Below are 24,969 nucleotides of genomic sequence, written 5' to 3' on the forward strand. Positions count from 1 at the left end.
ATATGGGGGGGGATCGTGATTTAAAAAAAAAAATATATGATTGCGATTTAATCAAGATTTTATTAAAAATTACTATAACACTTTAATTTTTTAATAAAACGTTTATTTAACACTACAGAATCTTAATGTACATGTTTCTCAATGTCCAATACACTCTTGGAGCATAAAAAATAACACTTATAATTAGAGAAAAAATATAAAATAAAAAAAACTTGTTGTGCACTGCACCACTGTGTACTACTACTGATGATTGATGATCTATCTTCTGGGAATCTACACTTAACTAAATTATATATTAAGTAAATATATAATAAATATAATATTACATTTATCATCTATCTATCTAGTAAGTAACTCTATATATCATTCATCCTCTATAATCTATCTACTAGATAGATGATAGAGTGAGAGCAGTACGTAGTAGATATTATTTATATATATATTTTGGTAACATCATGTTGAATATATTATATTTTACAATTCACTTCACAATGTATCCTACAAGCATCCCTTAATGAACATTTATAAATAAAATATATTGTATTATGTAATATGTAATCAAACTCAATGTTAGGCGTCACAGAAGTTAAAAAAAAAAAATCAGTAAGGTACTTTAAAGTTTATTTTACTATATTCACTTTGTTGCTCACAACTTTGAGCTGTCCCACCGCCACACCACCACTTGACCACCACCACAACACTACCAGATGACTCCCACACACTCTTCAATCTCTTCCAAAAATGGCCGTTTTGTGGGCATTCTCAGGTCCGCCCACTGGTCCACCTCTCATCCTCCCTCTCCGCTTTAGTTTTCATGACGTTCTGAAGATTTATTTATTTTTTTTAAATTGCGTAATCTCGCGGTTTTAAAACTGCTGCAATTAATCGCAGTTTAAAAACGGATCCGCGATTAATCGTGCAGCCCTAATATGTATGAATATATGTGTCTACATATATGTATATATGTGTGTACATATGTATTTATATGTGTATTTATAGACATATATACACATATAAACACATAAATGCATATCTACTCATACAGTATATAGACATATATATAAGTGCATTGGAGCCCTTTGCAGTCAAGTAGCTGAAAACATGAGAAAAGATATATATAATATTTTTAATAAAGTTTTTAACTATGTATTTACTCTAAAAAAAATCACATTCCAATGTACTTCACTTAGGGGAATATGCTCCAAGTATTTTTAAATAGATATTCCTATATATATATATATATATATATATATATATCTGTATATATCTATAACTATATATAATCATATAGATATATATTTGACCAACAAAACATTATATATATATATATATATATATATATATATATATGTGTGTGTGTGTGTGTATTTATGAATAAATAGCATTTGCTATATGAAGAACATTGGAATGTTAAATATTAATGGTTCACGTCGGGTTAGTGTACTTGAGTAAACGTGATCGGATTTGTGCGACTTGTTAGTTTTTTTCCCCCCACTTTTTGCGCTCCATTGAAGTCTTTATGGGAATACATTAACGTGGTTGCGATATTCCAAGTTCAGCTTTTAGAGAAAAGTTTTTACTTTTAACTTGTAATAGGCAGGCTACCCAACACACACAAAAAGCTTATTTCTAGAGGAATCAACATGCGAGCAGGATTGCTAAATAGCGCTCCACTTGTAATCTAGCCCAGAGTAGGGCCACTGAGTGCTGAAGCGAGATTCCATTAAAAATCGCATTGTCCTCTGTTATATCACTTACATTTGAGGGGAGGTTATTCCCCTCAAATGTTGGACAGAATAGCCAGAGAGGTCACAGATTTGGACAGAAATGACACTTTACAACCGAAATGTAAATCTATTCATGAAGACAAACACACCTTGTTTATTACACAATATTCTTCAGATTTCTATTCTATTTGCCATATTCTGAAGAAATATTTTCCATTATTACATAGCAATAGGGATCTTAAGAATATTGTTGAACAAGGCTTCAAATGTGTATATTCAAAACATTTTACTTTAGGAAACATCCTCTCTCCCAGTCAGTTACCCCGCAAAGAACCCACCACGACATGGTTAAGTGTTAATGGCACATACAATTGTAGTTGTAAATCAGCTTAGGCCCCCACGGCAATATTTGAAGTGTGCTTACATGGAAACTAATTTCAGTTTCAGTGAGTGCACTGTTTGCACCGGGTAGGCCCACATCAAACAGGGTCCCCTTCTCAGTAAAATGCAGACGTGGGGTGATATGGGCGGTGAAATCATGCTGGGAGAGACATCGCCGCTCAGCAGCATCGATCAGACACGACCCTTTTTGAGAATATTCCGATAAAGCCATGGCAGCAGTTTCCCGATGGTCTGTCGATGTTGTGAATATCTGGACCTGAGCGTTTTTAGAAATTCGTCAACAGGTGCCTCCGGTAACAGATTTTATTGCTATGGGATGTAGCTAAAATACAAATGGCAGGCTCAGGCAAAAGTGATAAAATATACATTTTATTGTACAGATTAAAAATATAAGTGCACAAACACCAGCTGTTTACAGAGGTGCCCGGGATTGGTTCTCTTTGAGAAAGCACTAATCCTGGGCATGAAACGCTACATCCCATAGCAACAACACATTTACAAAAGCTGTTACCGGAGGCATTTGTTTATTGACAAGATTAATATACAGCGGGCTAGATTAAAAATTTGCCTGTTTGCGGGAGCACAATAATTAACCGCAAGCTTGTGGTAGCAATTAGCGCTCAGAAAATTATCCAGATTATAAAATAGAGGGCATTATAGTTTTTTATTAAAAAAAATCTAGCTTTTTAAAATAAAATAAAAATAAACTGCACTAGGCAGTTTTGGGGCTTTAAAGTTGGTGGGAGTGGGGTGTTAGAAAAAAAACGGCACTGAAAAACATAAATTATGCTTACCTGATAATTTCATTTCCATCTGTGGGAAGAGAGTCCACTGCTCCATTCATTACTTGTGGGAAGAACCTGGCCACCAGGAGGAGGCAAAGACACCCCAACTAAAGGCTTAAATACCTCCCCCACTCCCCTCATCCCCCAGTCATTCTGCCAAGGGAACAATAAACATTAGGAGAAATATTAGGGTATAAAAGATGCCAGAAGAATAATATTAAATTTAGGTCCGCCCACCGGAGCAAACGGGCAGGAGCAGTGGACTCTCCTCCCACAGATGGAAATAAAATTATCAGGTAAGCATAATTTATGTTTTCCATCTTAATGGGAGGAGAGTCCACTGCTTCATTCATTCCTTGTGGGAATAAATACCCAAGCTCTAGAGGACACTGAATGAACAAAAAAAACTGGGAGGGTAAAAGGAGGCGAACCCTATACAGAGGGCAGAACCTTCCTCCCAAATACAGCTTCCCCCAAAGCAAAGACATCAAATTTGTAAAACTTTGTAAAAGTATGTAAGGAGGGCCAAGTAGCCGCCTTACAAATCTGCTCCACAGTGGCCTCATTCTTAAAGGTCCAAGAAGAGGCCACAGCTCTAGTTGAGTGAGCCATAATCCTCTGAGGAGGCTTATATCCCGCTGTCTCATAGGCCAAACGGAAAATGCTCCCAACCAAAAAGACAGAGAAGAGGCCTTCTGCCCCCTACGCTTCCCTTAATACACCACAAATAAGGACGAAGTCTGTCTAAAATCTTTCGGGGCCTGAAGATAAAACTTCAAGGCTCGAAACACATCCAAGTTATGTAGTAACCTTTCCTTAGACGAAGAAGGGTTAGGACACAAGGAAGGAGCTACTATCGCCTGATTGATGTTACGATCTGACACCACCTTGGGAAGAAATCCCAACCCAGTGCAAAGCACAGCCTTATCAGCGTGAAAAACCAAGTAAGGAGGATTAGATTGCAAGGCCGCTTACTCAGAGACCCTGCAAGCCGATGCAATAGGCAGCAGAAATAGAACCTTCCAGGAAAGAATCTTAATGTCAAGTGCATGCATAGGCTCAAACAGAGCCCTTTGCAAAACCTTAAGAACCAAGTTTAAGCTCCAAGGAGGATCTGAATTTCTAAAGACAGGTCTGATCCTAGACAGAGCCTGAACAAAGGACTGAATATCAGGAAGCACCGACAACGCCGAAATCTGTCCCCTTAAGGAACTGGCGGCAAGACCCTTATCCAGCCCATCCTGGAGAAAAGCCAAAATCCTGGATACCCTAACCTTGTGCCAGGGATATCCACGTTCCTCGCACCAGGATAAGTATGTCCTCCACATCTTATGATAGATGCGACGAGTGACCAGCTTCCTGGCCTGGATGAGAGTATCAATTACCCTCTTAGAAAACCTCTCTTAGCCAAGTCTAGGTGTTCAATCGCTATGCAGTCAGCCTCAGAGAATCTAGATTTTGGTGTAGAAAAGGACCCTGAACCAGCAGATCCCTGCGCCATGGTAACCTCCATGGAGGAGATGAAGACATCCCCACCAGATCCGCAAACCACGTCTTCTGCGGCCACAACGGAGCAATCAGAATGGTCGAAGATTTGTCCTGTTTGATACGGGCCAGAAGTTGAGGAAGAAGTGGCAACAGTGGAAATATGTAAATTAGGTTGAACTCCCAAGGAACCGCTGAGGTATCTATCAGCTCTGCCTGTGGGTCCCTGGATCGCGACCCATATCTGGGTAGCTTGAATTTGAGTCTGGATGCCATAAGGTCTATCTCTGGCGTCCCCCATCTGTTGCAGATCTCCGCAAACACCTCGGGATGGAGAGACCATTTCCCCGGATGAAATTATTGTCTGCTGAGAAAGTCCGCTTCACAGTTGTCCACACCCAGAATGTGGATCGCTGAGAGTGAACAATTGTGAGTCTCTGCCCATTCCAGAATCCAAGATACTTCCCTCATTGATAGCGAGCTTCTCGCTCCCCCCTGATGGTTTATGTAAGCCACCGAGGTAATGTTGTCCGACTGGAATCTGATGAATATCGCTCGAAGTTCCAGAATATTTATTGGTAGAGTCGACTCTTCTCGAGTCCCCCTGCCCTGTGCCCTTCTGGCACCCCAAACAGCTCCACATCCTGATAGACTTGAGTCCGTGGTCACAATCTCCCAGGATGGCCTCAAGAAGGATGTCCCCTGGACTAGCTGACCCAGACAGATCCACCAAGAGAGGGATTCCCTCACTCGGTTGTCCAGAGAGATTTGTTGTGATAGATCTGAGTGATCGCCGTTCTATTGTTTCAACATGCACAACTAAAGAGGTCTGAGATGGAACATGGCAAATGGAATGACATCTATGCTGGACACCATGAGCCCAATCACCTCCATACACATGGCCACAGATGGCCTTGAGGAGGTCTGAAGGGCAAGACAGCTAGACACAATCTTGGAACATCTCTGATCTGTCAAGAATATCTTCATAGATATGGAATCTATTATCATACCCAGGAACTCCACCCTGTTGCTGGGAACCAGAGAACTCTTTCCTTCGTTTATCTTCCATCCATGGGATCGAAGGAGAAGAAGAAGAGCCCTCAAGGGGTCCTCCGTGAGACTGCAGGACGGAGTCTGGACCAGAATATCATCCAGATAAAGAGCCACCGCAATCCCTGACGTGGTCCTTGTGGATTGGTACGTGAAGGTAGGCATCCTTCAAGTCTATTGTCGTCATAAATTGTCCCTCTTGAACAGGGGCAGGATCGATCTGATCATCTCCATTTTGAACGATGGGACTGACAGAAACTTATTTAGGCACTTTGGGTCCAGAATTGGGCGAAACTTGCCCTCCTTCTTTGGGAACACGAAAAGGTTTGAATAGTACCCTAGACCCCTTTCTGCTAGAGATACTGGAACGATTACTCCGAGAGATGAGAGATCCCTCATGCACTCTAGAAAGGTGTCTCTCTTCTCTGGTCTTGAGGATAGGTTTGAGAGGAGGAATCTGCCCCTGGGCAGAGGGGTCCTGAACCCTATCCTGTAACCATGGGTGATAACATCCAGAACCCAAGGATCCTAGACATCTTTCATCCAAGCCTCTGCAAACAGAGAAAGTCTGCCCCCTACGCGATCCTTCATGCCGACTTTGTCTTCTTGCTCTGCTGGGACTTGTTCCAAGATTGAGCTGGTTTCCAAGATCCCTTTGACTGCTCGGTCTTTGCAGCAGACTGCTGGTGTTGAGACTTGTCTGAATGAAAGTGACGAAAAGTAGAGCCCTTAGGCTTATTCTTCTTATCCTTCGGAAGGAAAGCACCCTTGCCTCTTGTGACCGTGGATATGATAGAGTCCAGGCCTGGGCCAAAAAGAACTCTGAAACGGAGGGGATAGTAATCTAGACTTGGAAGTCATGTCCGCAGACCACGACTTTAACCATAGAGACCTGCGGGCTAGAACAGAGAAACCTGATGTCTTGGCATTCAGGCGAATAACCTACATGTTTGCATCACAGATAAAAGAGTTAGCTAATAGGAAGCCTCTAAAATTAGAGGTAAGGGGGAAAATATTAGGTCTCTTAAAATATCCTAGGAGGGTAAACCCACGTATCCCTACAAAGGCAGTGCCTGAATACCAAAATAATATATATGCAAAAGAAATAAAGGGAGAGGAAAAAAGGTATTATGTGGCACACTGTGATAAGAGACTAAATTCACTATATGATGATGGATAGGGAGGACTGATGTAGCTAATAAAATATAACTTTTATTAAGTGATTTATTAAAAAGATATTATTAAAAACGTGGCAGACAACAACATATAATATACAGAAGAGTTAGCTACCCTTAAGGCCTTAATCTTTTCCTGTATCTCCTCGAGGGGAGTCTCCCCCTCGACCATAGCTGACAGTGCGTCAAACCAATAGGTAGCCGCTCCAGCCACTGCAATCGCCGCTGCCAGTTGGAAAAAAAACCCCATGAGTTGAAACATATTTCTCAACATGGATTCTAACTTCTTGTCCATGGGCTCTTTGAATGACGAACTATCCTCGAGGGGAATAGTCGTACGCTTAGCGAGCGTGGAAATAGCTCCATGCACCTTCGGAATAGCCCCCCATAGCTCAAGCTGAGAGTCCGGAACGGGGGACAGCTTCTTAAAAGAAGTAGAGGGAGAAAAGAACAAGCCCAGTTTCTCCCACTCATTCTTAATAATTGTAGCCATCTTCACAGGAACTGGGAAGGTCTGAGGCACCACCCTGTCCTCAAAAACGCTATCTAGCTTAGGGATCGAAGGCTCTTCTGGTAGTTTCGGTTCCGGAACCTCCAATGTAGCAAGCACTTCTTTCAGTAAAAAGCGCAAATGCTCCATTTTAAACTTGAAATCTGGCTCCTCCGTAGTCAGAGGTCTAGAAGACGCTGATTCCGTCCCAGAGAGAGCGCCCTCCGATGAGTCGGAGGCATCCTCCTCATCAGATAATCTCTCAGAGACATCCAACAGAGTAGATGACCCCTGGGGCGGAAGGCTATGTCTTTTCCTTCATTTGCGCTTCACAGGGCGTGGTAGGGCATGGAAGGTCACAGAAACCTCCTCTTGCAACTGGGCGGCAAAATAGCGGCCACGAGGCCCCTTCCGCAGGAGGATTAGTAGGGCCTTGGGGAGCTACATGTGTAATCAGAGATGAATGTTGGGAACGCATCTCGCAGGACGGAGAACCCTCAGAGGTGGAAGGCTCAGTAGTACTAAATTTCTTAATCATTTTAGATATAGCAATCTTATCAAAGCATGTGGAACACAATTGAGCAGGCGGATCAACCTGAACCTCCTCACAATAAACACAGGTATTAGACTTAATTAAAGTGGGAGTATCCTCTAACATATCAGAGTCCTCCATAGCTTGCGCCTTTAATATAGACCGAGATAGATTAAATGGCACCTTTATACACCAATGGCCGGGGCACTCACCACCTCCTATGACCCAGACCACAGACAAACCGTTACGTCTCCCGCAGATGCCGATCAGGAAAGAGGAAGTTGAAGAGGCCACACCCGGTCACATGGAGTGCCACGCAGGACGGCCCGTGCATTATCGAGCCAAAAAAAAGGCCTCGCCGATGTTATCTGACTGTTCACACATTGTTAGAGCCTCATCTCACACACGCAGCATAGACACAATAAAGATATTATGCATAAATCCCCCCCTGTTCAATAATACCCTGTCCAGGGATATTAACCCTTGATTTTATACAGATAAAAGGAGACACGCTGTGACCCTGTCTTCTTGTGTTATCATATGTATATAAATGAAACGATCTTACCAGAATCTATGCTGTGGAACAGGAACACGGCTCTTCAAGTGTGACAGGGTAGTAGCATCGCTCCTGACATGGACTCGAGTGAATAAAGGCAGGCAGCGAAACTCGTCAACGCTGATTGTCAAGGAGCTGTTAACATGAGTTGGGATGGTTTCACAGAGATGACACTCCCTGCATCTCCGGACTCTAACTTTTTCATCCATGCTCTCACTAAGAGGCTGACAGGATTACTTAAAACTCCAGTCCCATTTCGAAGAGTACTACCCTCCATAAGAGACTACTTCGAATTTTCCGACACTTCTCTGCCAACCTCCTGGGACGAAAGGCAAAGAATGACTGGGGGATGAGGGGAGTGGGGGAGGTATTTAAGCCTTTGGCTGAGGTGTCTTTACCTCCTCCTGGTGGCCAGGTTCTTAATTCCCACAAGTAATGAATGAAGCAGTGGACTCTCCTCCCAATAAGATGGAAAGTGCCTTTACATTGCGGTCTATGGGAACTGTGTGTTCCCAGAGACCGCAATGTAAATATACATGTATATTTATGTGTTATTTATATTTATGTATTAACCCATAAATATATATGTATATATTCATATACATATATATTTTAAAATGCTTCCCATCGCTGCACTACTTACTCCCTTTGCTGCGCAAGGTTCTAGGAGCCTATGGAATCGCGCTCTCATGGGAGTGATGCTTCCTAGCAATGTAAACGTGTTTGCGTTCGCATTGTGATGGACTTGTAATACCAGCACACATTAGCGTGCATTGTTATTACAAAGTGGAATGCTAATATTGCTTGCATGCAAGCGATATTTAGCGCTCCACTTCTAATCTCGCCCAGGGTTGGGCGTTCCCCGCCTACCTCCAATACAGGAACTGCAGCAGTGGATTTTGAAATGATCTGGAGTGGAAACTTGAAGATGACAGAGGTAAGCAGTTACTGAAGAAATGTTTCTGTATAATATTACTAGAAAGTTCTTACAAGGAAATGACTATTAGTAGAAGGACACACCTGATACTGGTATATTAGGTTTCAATTTAAGTTTAAACAGCTTTTGCTTCATATTTTTCAGACAAATGGCCCCATGTACAAACTCACTGCAGACACGGTTTCAGACATGAGAACCTGTCTGTCTGGCTTTACCACTAATGGGCAGTGGAAGCTGTACGTCAAAAGCCCATATGCATCAATAAACACATACTTGTGCGTGTAATGCTGCCCCTTCGCTCACATAATTGGCCGTGCGGATTTCTATAAGAAGTAGGACTGCCACCTGTTCAGGATTAAACTGGACAAGTCTGGGTTTTCAAGCTCTGTGTTCAGTTTTCCTACTTACACAGCAATATCCAGGTCTACCTGGTCCCCACACTTCTCTTCCTAAACCATATTAAGTTTGGCAAACTTTTGCTACAGTCGTTATGGAGATAAACTTACGCTTTTATGTTTAATTTCATGCAGGCATTTTTTTAGGCTAGCTCTTTGTAAGGAACCTGAAGAGCCACTCCCCCAAATCTGCCCCTATAACTTCACTTACAGCATGGTGGCAGGCCAGTTGTCACTAAGGGGCCGATTTATCATTGGTCTGTCCAACATGATCTGCTCTGCGGATCATGTCCGACAGACATCAATGAATGCCAACTGCATACGCTGTCTGCATTTATCATTGCACAAGCAGTTCTTGTGAACTGCTTGTGCAATGCAGCCCCCTGCAGATTTGCGGCCAATCGGGCCACTAGCAGGGGGTGTCAATCAGCCTGGTCGTATACGATTGGGTGTATTGATGTCCGCAGTCTCAGAGCAGGCGGACCAGATATGGAGCACTGCTTCATAACTGCTGTTTCTGGTGAGCCTGAAGGCTCCCACGGAAACAGGGGCATCAAGACCTATTCTGGGGAGGATAGAATACTAAGGGGCACCGGATGCTACTGGTGTAGTGAGTGCGCTTTGGGGGGGCACTTTAGAAGAGAGAGTCACCAAGAGAGTAGCAGAGGGATCTGGAATGGAGCTGGTTAGCTGCTTTGTTTTTTTCCTATAGACTGTAATGTTAACCCCTTGACTGACAAACAACAAAACCTTTTTGTCAGTTATTTATTAAATAAAGTGTTAATTAATAAAGTGTAACTTTCCTGTATGCACAGCAGTAATAGAGATGCCTTACAATAACTTCATTATGGTTGATGTGTTGTCTTAAAGGGACACAAAACCCACACCTTTTTTGTTTCTTTCATGATTCAGATAGGGCATACAATTCTAAACAACTTTCCAATTTACTTTTATTGTCTAAATTGCTTTGTTCTATTGGTAGCTTTAGTTGAACAAGCAGCAATGCACTACTGGGTGCTAGTTAACACATTGGGGTATATTTACCATGGTACGGACAGACATGATCTGCTATAGCGAATCATGTCCGCTGCACATCGATAAATGCCGACAGTATACGTTGTCGGCATTTATCATTGCACCAGCAGTTCTTGTCAATCGGCTGCTAGCAGGGGATGTCAATCAGCCCGATCGTATTCAATTGGGTGGATTGCTGTCTGCCACCTCAGAGGTGGCGGATGAGTTAAGGAGCAGCGGTCTTAGGACCGCTGCTTCTTAACTTCCGCTTCAGGCGCAACTGAAGCGGAGTGGGTCGGAATCAGCATCCGCTGCTTCATAAATCGACCCCATAGTGTGAGCCAATAACAAGAGGCATATATGTGCTGCCACCAATCAGCAGCTTCTGAGCCTACCTATGTATTCTTTTTAACAAAGGACACCAAGAGAACAACGCAAATTATATGATAGAAGTAAATAGGAAAGTTGCTTAAAATCACAAGCTCTATCTGAATCATGAAAGAAAAAAAAATTGGTTTCATATCCCTTTAACCCTTTCACTACCGGGACTTCCAGGCAAAAACTTGCCCAAAATACCAGAGCATTTTTGCTATCACTTCATTTAAACAGAAATAGAACCTTGTTTTTTGTTTTTTTTGCTATCAAATATATATATATATATAAATATAAATATATATATATATATATATATATATATATATATATATATATTTTAAGTAGACAACCCAAGGTATTGATCTAGGCCCATTTCTGTATATTTCATGCCACAATTTTACTGCCAAATGCCATCAAATTAAAAAAAAATTGCACTTTTTTCACAAACTTTGGGTTTCTCACAGAAATTATTTACATACTGCTTGTGCAATCATGGCACAAATGTTTGTAAAAGTTTCTCTGGGATACCCTTTGTTTAGAAATATATGGCTTTGCCATTGCTTTTTGGTAATTAGAAGGCAGCTTATTTCAGCTGCGCACCAAACTTCTATTATTCCCGCCAGTGAAGGGGTCAATTAGGTAGCTTAAAAGGTTAATGTTAGCTTTAGTGTAGAGATCAGCCTCCCAAACAGCTCTCTTCCCTCCCCCAACCCCCATCTTAGGTACTGGCAGACAGTTTTTTATATATATTTCTTCAGTGTAGGATTCCCCCTTACCGCCCAACCTCCCTGACCCCCCCCCCCCCAAACAGCTCTCTAAACCTCCCCCCTCTAACTGTTATGCGCCATCTTAGGTACTGGCAGCTGTCTGCCAGTACCTATAAAACTATTTTTATATTAAAAAAAAAAACTGTACCATAGTGTAACCCTCACCTCCCCCCACCCCCATCCCTCCCTGTCCCTTTTTTTTTTTTTTTTACTGTAGCGTAGGGCTCCTCCTGCTCCCTCCCGCCTCCCCTGCTGGGCCGCCCACCTGCCTCCCGCCCACACCTCCCGCCGGCTCCAGCAGAAGATTGTTACAGACGGTGACACACACAGGGTCACCGTCTGTAATGATCAGGCATCTGCCCTCATATGGAGACGGAGCACTGATCACCCTCCGCCTCCATATGCGGCAGATGCCTGAAGCTTCAGGAGCTCCAGATCTCGGCTGTAACTTAACAGCCAAGAGTGCTGGAACATCCTGAAGCGACGACGTATATATACGTCTTGCAGTACGATAGCCAAAGTACTGCACAACATATATATACGTCTTGCAGTACGATAGCCAAAGTACTGCACAACATATATATATATATATACGTCGGATTGGGTGAAGGGGTTAAGAGAAAGCAGTGTGTACGAGCATGAGTATGAGAGTGTGTATGAGAATGAGTGTGTGTGAGAGAGGGAGAGAGAAAGTGTAAGAGTGTGAATGTGCAAGTGTGTCTGTATATGTGTTATTTTAAATAGTGTATGTTCTGCAAAAAAATGTTTCCTGCACTGTGTGCGGCACAAGAGTGTTCAGATCAGGGCTGTCCCTTGTGCATGGCAAGAGGGGCACCCGCCTAGGGCTCCGTGCTTTGGGGGTACCACAGTGTTAGGGGTGAAGGTATGAGAAGGTGAAATGTACATCCTGTATGCTGCTTTGTACATAAAGCCAAAAAGTCAACTGCCCATTCATACGGATGACAGAGAAATACAGTGTAATTTTAGCCAATTGCTAAAACTATAAAAACATGTTTTAACAGGAATGAAATGATTTACTTTAACACGTCTTAAACATGTAATTGCAACATTAATTTATATTACATGAAACTTACCTTGTTTAATATTTAACGTAATTCATTAAGATAAAATCCATCTTATCAGAGAAATTACTAAACTATTATCAGAACAATTAATGAAGGGTAAACTGAAAACTGACATTTAATCAACAAAAATCAACCAAAGTTTAAATATTGCAGAAGAATGCAATATTTGTGTACATCATACACAAACAAATAAGATATCAAACGTCACTTTTTGTAAAATAATAATTAATACATGAATAATTCATAGAATTAGAAAAGATAAATATAAAAATTAATAAATTAAAGAAAAATCAGTCAAAAGTAAATTACATTTTAAAAAATAAACACTCAGAAGAGTGAAACAAAATAATTAGGAATTTTTATTATTCACAGATACAGAAAGTTTGTCTTTGTCAAGCAAATTTTACTGTACATTTTCACTTTTTATATATTATTAAATTTGAATACCTGTATTTGTTGCAGTATGTTCTTTAACTGAACCAAAAATTCTTTGGCTTCTTTTGCTTTATCAGAAACTCCACTTAATGCTTGTGATAACTGCGCCTGTAAACAAAACGAAATTTGATAGAAAGGTAGATTAGGCAGATGAATTAAAAAAAGGAAAGTTTTCAATGTTGATTCTAAATGTGGACATTACTAAATGTTTTAAAAGTTTTATGGGGGCACTTAAAGTATGTATGTTCTATTGCTGAATAAACCACATTTTTCTCAGACCTGTGTTAGCTTGTTCTTTTAGCCATCAGTAAGCATTTATATTTGTATGGGTTGTGTATAACAGCTTTTTCCATTTTGCATTATATATAATTTTTGATTTAAGAAAAAAAATATATGATAGACTAATTGTATATTATGATTTACAGTCTTGGATAAACACAGGTTTATATAAAACAAATTGTTAGATATATGTGTGGCACAATTATTGGCACCCTTTTAGTCAATACTTTGTGCTACCTCCCTTTTCCAAGAAAACAGCTCTGAGTCTTCTCCTATAATGCCTGATGAGGTTGGAGAATACACAGGAAGCAATCTGAGACCATTCCTCCACACAGATTCTCTCAAGATCTTTCAAATTTTGAGGTTGACGGTGGTGGACTGTCTTCTTTAGTTTATCCCACAGGTTTTCTATGGGGGTCAAGACAGGGCATTGGCATGGCCACAGGACCTTGATTTTGTGGTCAGTAAACCATTATAAGCTTTTTGGCAGTCAGGCTTTCATTTAATATCTGTTAATATTTGATAGAGTCCATGATGCCATGTATCCTAACAAAATGTCCAGGTTCACTGGCAGAAAAACAGCCCCAAAACATTGAAGAGCGACCACCATATTTAACCGTGGGCATGAGGTACTCTCTCTGTTTGCGCCAAACCCACCTCTGGTGTTTGTTGCCAAGAAGCTCTATTTTGGTTTCATCTGACCATAGAACCCGATCCCATTTAAAGTTCCAGTAAATGGCAAACTAAAGATGCTTGAGGTTTTTTTTGGATGAGTAGAGACTTTTTTCTTGAAACCTTTCCAAACAACTTGTGGTGATGTAGGTGACGCCGGATTGTAGTTTTGGAGACTTTCTGACCCCAAGACACAACAAAGTTCTGCAATTATCCAGTGGTGATCCTTGGAGAGATTTTGGCCACTCAAACCATCCTCTTCACAGTGTGTTGAGACAATATAGATATAGGTCCTCTTCCAGGTTGATTCATAACATTTTCAGCTGACTAGAACTTCTTAATTATTGCCCTGATGGTGGAAATGGGCGATTTTATTGCTTTTGCTATTTTATTGTAGCCACTTCCCATTTTGTGAAGCTCAACAATCTTTTTGCAACACATCACAGCTATATTCCTTGGTCTTACCCATTGTGATGAATGACTAGGGAATTTTACCTATATGTTACCTCATATTTATAGTCACCCAGATGTACTAAATAATGTAAGATATCAATATACTTCAAATATATTTTTATCATATGAATTCATAGGGGTGCCAATAATTGTGCCACACATATATTTAACAAAGATTTTTTTTGGATACACCTGTGTTGTGTTTGTAATTGTTTGATATTCATGAGAGCAGAGTATTTTTGTGTATTATTTGAACAAAAGATCAAAAGGTTAAACCATAAAGAGAATTATTCACAGCCTTCTTTATTCATATTACCCTTCTTTACTTTATTTACCAAGGGTGCCCATATTAGTGAGGGAACTGTGTATGTGCATGTGTATATATATTTACACAGTATATATATATATATATATATATATATATATATATATATATATATATATATGTGGCCCTCGTTTTACAACGGTTCAATTTACACCGTTTCAGAATAACAACCTTTATCTTCCAGTCATGTGACTGCTATTGAAAAGCATTGAGAAGCAGTGCATTTATTAAAATAGCCAGTAGATAGAGCTGTCCGCTTGTGTTGCAGCAAAGCCAAGCAAGCTGAAATTAATCGGTTTAACCAGACCTGAGCTATCGAGCAGATTTCAAAGGAACAAGATCTTCCTGTCTATAAATCAGTCCAGATTGGAATGCATAGAAAGAACTGTTTGCAGAAAAATGCAAGTGAAGTCTGTGTTGTGTGATTATTTTATTAGGTTTATAATGCTGTCTAGCATGTAAAGTCTTCATTTCAAAGCTTTAAAAATAATGTATTAGATGTTACTTATGACAATTTTGAGAGGGGCCTGGAACCTATCTCCCTCACTTCCCATTGACTTACATTATAAACTGGGTTTCAATTTACAACCGTTTCGATTTACAACCATTCCTTCTGGAACCTAACAGAGGCGTAAACTGAGGGCTACCTGTATATATATATATATATATATATATATATATATACATACATATATATATATATACACACACAGTCATGGCCAAAAATATTGGCACCTCTGCATTTCTGTCAGATAATGCACCACTTTGCCCAGAAAATTGCTACAATTACAAATATTTAGGCATTCTCATGTTAATTTCTTTTGTTTGTATTAATATGACACAAAAAAAAAGTGGAGAAAAAAAAGCCAAATCTGACACATTCCACGCAAAACTCCACAGGAGTGAGCACAATGTTATCTATATGGCACACATGAACTAGCGCTGTCTTTCTGTGAAAAGCTAATAAAATGCTAAAACAAATTAATATCTTTTTACAGCAATTTTTAAATAGCCAAATTCCACCCACCATTTGCCTTATTTAGAGGAGCCAATCAGGGCTTTAGTTTGCAGACAACAAGGCTAGGCACTGTCATAAAGTTAGTATAAAGTACTCTGTTTTGCAGTTGTTATCCGTTAAAACCAATTATGGACAGATACGTTACAGAGTTATAGGGGCCGATTTATCAAGCCTTCAGGCTCGCTGGAAACAGAAGTTATGAAGCAGCAGTCTAAAGACCGCTGTTCCATAACTTGTCCGCCTGCTCTGAGGCTGCGGACAGAAATCAACCCAATTAAATATGATCGGGTTGATTGACACCCCTTGCTAGCAGCCGATTGGATGCAAATCTGCAGGGGGCGGCATTGCACCAGCAGTTCACAAACTGATGTGCAGCGGACATGACGCTACATTGTATCATGTCCGCTCGCACTATGATAAATTTACCCCCATAGCCTTGATTTTAAGGTCTGAGATTTAGAAATTGCTCTATTTCAAGAGCTAAATTACAGGAAAAGGTAGCAAATAAATCCTTAAAATATATTGCAAAGTTGTTTCATTACACATAACTAAACATTTAATATCAAAACCCCAAGGTGTTTACTGTCCTTTTAAGAGTATGTTACCTTGCAATGTTCCAGTACATAATCATACAGTTGAGTTGTTATACACAAGCAAACAGCAGCCCTGATATCCTTGGATCCAGTTGAGTAATGTTGCATACTTTTTATCTGCTATGTTCATTCTGTCCAAGTGACAAAACTAATTAAACTGTATTTCCAAATATGATATGGCATTGCATTAATTTTTCATCCCAAATTGTGTTGTACTCAGTAGGTAGAAAGTTAATGAGTCAGATTTAATCAATTACATTAGAATTCATGCACTAAATCCTTGTTCATCATTTGCCTTCTGGAATGATGAAGTGAATGTATTAGCACAGATATATAGTTCCATCAACATGTGATTACAAATGTGTGGTTTATGTTAGACTAATGCAAGGGTTGTGATTATAAAGCAATTCAGCATTCACAGTATTTAATGAGTTATTAAGGCCATTCAGAGATGTGATTGAACATAATTACTGTAGTGCAGCACAAAAAAGATTATTGTTGGCAAAGCACCCAAGTAAGATTATGGGGTGCATAAGCAAAACAAGAGTATCAAGTCTGCAACTTAAAGGGATGCAGGGACAGTCTAGTCAAAATTCAACTTTCGTGATTCCGATAGGACATGCCATTTTAAACAACTTTCCAATTTACTTTTATCATCAAATTTGCTTTGTTCTCTTGGTATAACTTGTTGACGATAAACCTAAGTAGGCTTATATGCTAATTTTAAAACCCTTGAAGGCCGCCTCTTATCTCAGAGCATTTTGACAGTTTTTTAGCAGCTAGACAGCACTAATTCATGCGTGCCATATAGATAACATTGTGCTTACTCCCGTGGAGTTATTTATGAGTTAGCACTGATTGGCTAAAATGCAAGTCTGTCAAAAGAACTGAAATAAGGGGACAGTCTGCAGAGGCTTAGATACAAGGTAATCACAAAGGTAAAAGTATATTAATATAACTGTGTTGGTTATGCAAAACTGGGGAATGGGTAATAAAGGGATATCTATATTTTTAAACAATAAAAATTCTGGAGTAGACTGTCCCTTTAAATGAGGGGGGTCAAATGATATGATGGATATGAAATTATTGCAATTAAATGTGCTACAAAGGTTTTTTGCATGGTGAGGAGATAATTAAAGTGTAAGCAGGGGAAATGGTAGGAATCAGAGGGATGCCCAATTGTGGTTGGAGCCAACAAAAATATCTACTAAACTACTCTATGCTTAAAATAAAAATGATTAAACTGTCTGATAATAAAATTAAAACAAATATATAAATATTTTCATAGTACATACGGTCGGTCGCCAGACCTATATTAATAACATTTAAGGTAAATATTTGAAAGGATATATTTGGCAAGTATATATTTTAAAAATACAAACAGTGTATTTGTTAAAATATAAATGAATGCCCTTTAAATGTGTGAGCAATGTAGATAATACAGGATACATATACAAAGGAAGAATATATGACTAGAATTCTGCTATGTTTGGGACAACATTTTAAAGACAATGTTCTGTTCTTTTCATACAATAGTGACTGATTTAGATTATTTTGGATCCTACAAAATACTTTATGCTAGTTATTATAACTTGAATTTTCCCAACAAAGCTAGCCCAGATATAACTCACATGCCTGTGCGTGCACTAATAAATTCCTAATCTTTGGTCACAAAGCAATAGTTACACACTTGATGATGCCATGATTTACTTTAAAGGGACAGAAAACCCCAAAATCTTAAATCATGATTCAGATAGAACATACAATTTTAAACAACTTTCCAATTTACTTATATTATCAAATCTTCTTCATTCTCTTGTTATCCTTTGCTGAAGAAACAACATTGCACTACTGGCAGCTAGCTGAACACATCTAGTTAGCCAATCACAAGAGACAAATGTGTGCAGGTACCAATCAGCAACTAGCTCCCACTAGTGTAGGATATTTGCATATTCTTTTTTCAACAACGGATATCAAGAGAACAAAGCACATTTGGAAATAGAAGTTAATTTAAAAGTGTCTTAAAATAACATGCTCTATCTCAATCATGCAAGCTTAATTTTGACTTTCCTAACCATTTAAAGGTATATATGCAGATATGCATTCAGCAGGAGAGGTTTTGACATAGCTACTTCAAATCTTGAGTATTACTGAGCCAAATGGAAATATATCTCCACCAAAACCAAGTTTAAAGGTACATTATACACTCGATTTTTCTTTGCATAAATCTTTTGTAGATGATCCATTTATATAGCCCATACAGGTTTTTTTGCTTTTTTTATGTATAGTTTTGCTTATTTTTAAATATCATAGCTCTGATTTTCAGACTCCTAACCAAGCCCCAAAGTTTTAGGAGAATACCGAGGTATACCTACTCCAGCTTGCTCATGTTTATGTAAAGAGTCTTTTCATATGCAGAGGAAGGGGGAGGGGGGAGTGTCTGTTATTTCCCACTTAAGGTGGGTGTTCTAGCTACCTTTTTAACAGAACTCAAACTAACTAAATTACATTTTAGCTTCTCATTTGGAAAGTCTGCACACCACAACCTTACACCTTGCATTGTGCAACACGCCCCTATGGCTGTTTAGAAGCAGTGCTTGAAGCACCACAATAATTTTCTTTCCTATTCTACTATGTACTATCTCTAAAATAGACGCATGCATTCTTCTCAGATAAATGATTATATATATATATATTACACAAATTTAACATCACTAAGGGCTAGATTACAAGCGAAGCGCTATCATTAGTGTGGGCGCGATATTGCAATAACACAACCACATAAAGTGAAAGTAAAATTGAGAAGCCCGCAATCTATGTTTACATAAATCATATTAAATCAATAGCACTTTCATCCATGATTTTTGTAAATTTGAATTTTATACTTATTTTTGCTCATGCAAAGCCGTCCGTCTGGTTAGCCAACTCTCCGCCCGCATTCTAATTTTTTTTGGGGGTATTCATGATGGATGATTATTCTAAAGATCTAATTGGTCCCCCATGGGCGTCTCAAAGTGTTGGTTTCACGCCCAAATGTTCCTATGCGCATGCGGCAAACCTAAAATTTTATCCATTATCGGATCCGCGTTCACAATTGACGCATGCGCATTTGAACCGCTGCAGGAAATCCAGTCATTAGCAACAATATCATAGCGTAGTTCGTATCAATGCGCATGCTCCAAAAAATAGGATATCGAGAACTAGCACGGCTAATGACGCTATTAGGTCTAACATTTAGAAACCAGGAAGATAGCAGGGGGCGGAGGAAGCGAGGAAACGGTTAGCGATTTTCAATGTAAAATTTCTTTTTTTCTGGACAAGTATGAAAAATATAAAGTTAACGACTGTAATGGATGCTTGTTGTACTATACTTAACTGTATTTGGGTAAGTAAAAGTTGAAAGTAAACGTGACCACACAAGCGCAAACTAAATTGGGTTAGCGAGACTGAAGTTCTTGCATAAAGAGTTAGGGCTAAATAAAAAGTTGCACCAAGCGCAACATAAATACATGCATACACACACTATCTAATAAAAATTATTCTTATACATATCACATAACAAAAGTTGTGTTACAAAATATATGGTATATGGCAAGGAGTTTGAATGGAAAGGGCTATGATATATATATATATATATATATATATACACACACACACACACACACAGGGGTGGAAAAATATCACTATGGTTTACTAGTCAGGGGATAAAAGCTACTGGCCCAGAGGGAAAATGTTACTAGTCCACTCAATGTTAAAAGTAGTTAAATTACTAAGTTGTCCTAAGTTGTCCGGGAACCAGCAATAATTGGCAGAATGCATGATTGTAAAAAGCACTGAGAAAAGGGACAATCTGCAGGGGCTTAGATACAGGTAATCATAGAAGTAAAAAAGTATATTAAAGGGACAGTCAAGTCCAAAAAAAACTTTCATTTTTCAAATAGGGCATGCAATTTTAAAAAACTTTCCAATTTACTTTTATCAACAATTTTGCTTTGTTCTCTTGGTATTCTAGTTGAAAGCAAACCTAGGAAGGCTAATATGATAATTTCTAAGCCCTTGAAGGCCGCCTCTATTTTATTTACTTTTCACAGCAGGGGAGAGCAAGCTCATGTAGGCCATATAGATAGCATTGTGATCACGCCCGTGGCTAGTGGCAGACACTGCATTAATTGGCTAAAATGCAAGTCAATAGATAACAACTAAAAGTCATGTGATTAGGGGCGGTCAGAAGATGCTTAGATACAAGTTAGTCACAGAAGTAAAAAAAGTGTATTAATATAACAGTGTTGGTTTTGCAAAACTGGGGAATGGGTAATAAAGGGATTAGCTATCTTTTTAAACAACACAAATTCTGGTGTTGACTGTCCCTTTAATACGTTTGAGGGAAAGCGTTATATAGCGCACCACTTGTAATCTAGCCCATAGTGTTTGAAAATGTGTATTTTCTAAACAGAAAAGTCGTTAAATTCCTTCCACTGGATTGGATGCAAGTCATAGGACAATCATGAAAACTTTTTATTTGCTTAATACTATCAACAAGACTATTAAGATATAATGTGCAAACCTATTCCACATGTCAACATAGATTAGTCTCTATTCTTAAACAAATAATAAGATTTTTTACCTCCCTTCAAAGTACAGGCTGTGTATTCTGTTATTTTTTTAAACAAACCACTCTTCTTAATGTTTATTATCTAGTCTTATAACACTATCTTTATTATATTTTTCTACAACAGCCAAAATGAATGATGTAAATACTTCCATAGTTGCATTATCACTGAGAAGCAGATAGTATTTGAAATTTTAGTACTTCCAGCTCCGTGTGTCTAGAGGGATAAATCTGCATCGCCACTGGCGAGGCCGATATTCGCTGAAATGTATGCTGACCACCTCTTTCTAGCAGTCCAACTATTTAAACTTCGAGTGATATTTTTATTTTTATTACAATTTACTGCAATAAATAGAAATAAAATGTACTATTCCATAGTCGCTACAGTTTTTTTTGGGGGGGGGGTTGTTTGTTAATTTTTTATCACCGTGTTTTTTTTCCCAATAAATGTTTGTTTGTTTTTTTATAAATAATCAAATAATCAAAGCCTTTATTAATTCATGGTTTAAATAGGATAAAGGACAAAATGTTTCCTTCGCCAATAATTTAATATATTATAAAACTGAATACATTAATAACTGCTTATTCATTTATCAATTGTAAAAAGTGTAGTTAGTATCCTCTGCAAAAAATTGATCTGCCACCAAAGTTCTCACCTCTTTTAATGTATTTGTGCTAACACACGGCTAGATTACGAGTTTTGCATTAGGAGCTGTGCGGTGCTAACAAGGAGTTTTCTCCAACATAGGTGTGTCCGGTCCACGGCGTCATCCTTACTTGTGGGATATTCTCTTCCCCAACAGGAAATGGCAAAGAGCCCAGCAAAGCTGGTCACATGATCCCTCCTAGGCTCCGCCTACCCCAGTCATTCTCTTTGCCGTTGTACAGGCAACATCTCCACGGAGATGGCTTAGAGTTTTTTAGTGTTTAACTGTAGTTTTTATTATTCAATCAAGAGTTTGTTATTTTAAAATAGTGCTGGTATGTACTATTTACTCAGAAACAGAAAAGAGATGAAGATTTCTGTTTGTATGAGGAAAATGATTTTAGCACCGTAACTAAAATCCATGGCTGTTCCACACAGGACTGTTGAGAGCAATTAACTTCAGTTGGGGGAACAGTGTGCAGTCTCTTACTGCTTGAGGTATGACACATTCTAACAAGACGATGTAATGCTGGAAGCTGTCATTTTCCCTATGGGATCCGGTAAGCCATGTTTATTAAGATAGTAAATAAGGGCTTCACAAGGGCTTATTAAGACTGTAGACTTTTTCTGGGCTAAATCGATTCATTATTAACACATATTTAGCCTTGAGGAATCATTTATTCTGGGTATTTTGATATGATTATATCGGCAGGCACTGTTTTTGACACCTTATTCTTTAGGGGCTTTCCCTAATCATAGTCAGAGCCTCATTTTCGCGCCGGTATGGCGCACTTGTTTTTGAGGACAGCATGGCATGCAGCTGCATGTGTGTGGAGCTCTGATACATAGAAAAGTCTTTCTGAAGGCATCATTTGGTATCGTATTCCCCTTTGGGCTTGGTTGGGTCTCAGCAAAGCAGATTCCAGGGACTGTAAAGGGGTTAAATATAAAAACGGCTCCGGTTCCGTTATTTTAAGGGTTAAAGCTTCCAAATTTGGTGTGCAATACTTTTAAGGCTTAAAGACACTGTGGTGAAATTTTGGTGAATTTTGAACAATTCCTTCATACTTTTTCGCAATTGCAGTAATAAAGTGTGTTTAGTTTAAAATTTAAAGTGACAGTAACGGTTTTATTTTAAAACGTTTTTTGTGCTTTGTTATCAAGTTTATGCCTGTTTAACATGTCTGAACTACCAGATAGATTGTGTTCTGACTGTGGGGAAACCAAGGTTCCTTCTCATTTAACTATATGTATTTTATGTCATAAAAAAATTTAGTAAAAATGATGCCCAAGATGATTCCTCAAGTGAGGGGAGTAAGCATGGTACTGCATCATCCCCTCCTTCGTCTACACCAGTCTTGCCCATACAGGAGGCCCCTAGTACATCTAGTGCGCCAATACTCCTTACTATGCAACATTTAACGGCTGTAATGGATAATTCTATCAAAAACATTTTAGCCAATATGCCCACTTATCAGCGAAAGCGCGACTGCTCTGTTTTAGAAAATTCTGTAGAGCATGAGAACGCTGATGATATGGTTTCTGAAGGGCCCCTACACCAGTCTGAGGGGGCCAGGGAGGTTTTGTCTGAGGGAGAAATTTCAGATTCAGGAAACATTTCTCAACAAGCTGAACCTGATGTGATTACTTTTAAATTTAAGTTGGAACATCTCCGCGCTCTGCTTAAGGAGGTGTTATCCAATTTGGATGATTGTGATTATCTGGTCATTCCAGAACCACTATGTAAAATGGAAAAGTTCTTAGAGGCCCCGGGGCCCCCCGAAGCTTTTCCTATATCCAAGCGGGTGGCGTACATTGTTAGTAAAGAATGGGACAGGCCCGGTATACCTTTAGTACCTCCCCCCATATTTATAAAATTGTTTTCCTATAGTCGACCCCAGAAAGGACTGATGGCAGACAGTCCCCAAGGTCGAGGGGGCGGTTTCTACTCTACACAAGCGCGCCACTATACCCATAGAAGATAGTTGTGCTTTCCAAGATCCTATGGATAAAAAATTAGAAGGTCTGCTAAAAGATGTTTGTTCAGCAAGGTTCCCTTCTACAACCAATTGCATGCATTGTCCCTGTCACTGCAGCCGCGTGTTTCTAGTTTGATGAGCTAGGAAAGGCGATTATTAGTAATTCTTCTTCTTATGAGGAGATTATGGACAGAATTCGTGCTCTTAAATTGGCTAATTCTTTCACCCTAGACGCCACCTTGCAATTGGCTAGGTTAGCGGCGAAAAAATTCTGGGTTTGCTATTGTGGCGCAGAGCGCTTTGGTTAAAATCTTGGGCAGCGGATGCGTCTTCCAAGAACGAATTGCTTGACATTCCTTTCAAGGGGAAAACACTCTTTGGCCCTGACTTGAAAGAGATTATCTCTGATATCACTGGGGGCAAGGGCCACGCCCTTCCTCAGGATAGGTCTTTTCAAGACCAAAAATAAACCTAAGTTTCGTCCCTTTCGCAGAAACGGATCAGCCCCAAGGGCTACGTCCTCTAAGCAGGAAGGTAATACTTCTCAAGCCAATCCAGCCTGGAGACCTATGCAAGGCTGGAACAAAGGAAAGCAGGCCAGGAAACCTGCCACTGCTACCAAGACAGCATGAAATGCGGGCCCCCGATCCGGGACCGGATCTGGTGGGGGGCAGACTCTCTCTCTTCGCTCAGGCTGGGGCAAGAGATGTTCTGGAACCTTGGGCGCTAGAAATAGTCTCCCAAGGTTATTCTCTGGAGTTCAAGGGGCTTCCTCCAAGGGGGAGGTTCCACAGGTCTCAGTTGTCTTCAGACCACATAAGAAGACAGGCATTCTTACATTGGGTAGAAGACCTGCTAAAAATGGGAGTGATTCATCCTGTTCCATTAGGAGAACAAGGGATGGGGTTCTACTCCAATCTGTTCATAGTTCCCAAAAAAGAGGGAACGTTCAGACCAATCTTAGATCTCAAGATCTTGAACAAGTTTCTCAAGGTTCCATCGTTCAAGATGGAAACCATTCGAACACTTCTTCCTTCCATCCAGGAAGGTCAATTCATGACCAAGGTGGATTTCAAGGATGCGTATCTACATATTCCTATCCACAAGGAACATCATCGGTTCCTAAGGTTTGCATTCCTGGACAAGCATTTCCAGTTCGTGGCGTTTTCTTTCGGATTAGCCACT

At 39.6% G+C, this 24,969-nt stretch overlaps 1 protein-coding gene across 11 annotated transcripts in view; it reads right to left on the minus strand.

Moving 5' to 3' along the window:
• The window catches only part of TRIM67 (tripartite motif containing 67), a 162,235-nt gene that overhangs the window by 91,444 nt on the left and 45,822 nt on the right, over window positions 1-24,969 (minus strand). For 9 of the 11 annotated variants that reach the window (XM_053710840.1, XM_053710839.1, XM_053710837.1 and 6 more), the window contains one exon: window positions 13,223-13,318. The exons of the other annotated variants lie outside the window; for them this stretch is intronic. In XM_053710840.1, the coding sequence (XP_053566815.1) occupies window positions 13,223-13,318 (96 nt within the window). The remainder of the gene's footprint in view (window positions 1-13,222; window positions 13,319-24,969) is intronic. 11 annotated transcript variants of the gene reach the window in all.

The sequence above is a fragment of the Bombina bombina genome, chromosome 4 (genome assembly GCF_027579735.1).
Source record: "Bombina bombina isolate aBomBom1 chromosome 4, aBomBom1.pri, whole genome shotgun sequence".
NCBI classification, from domain to species: Eukaryota; Metazoa; Chordata; class Amphibia; order Anura; family Bombinatoridae; genus Bombina; species Bombina bombina.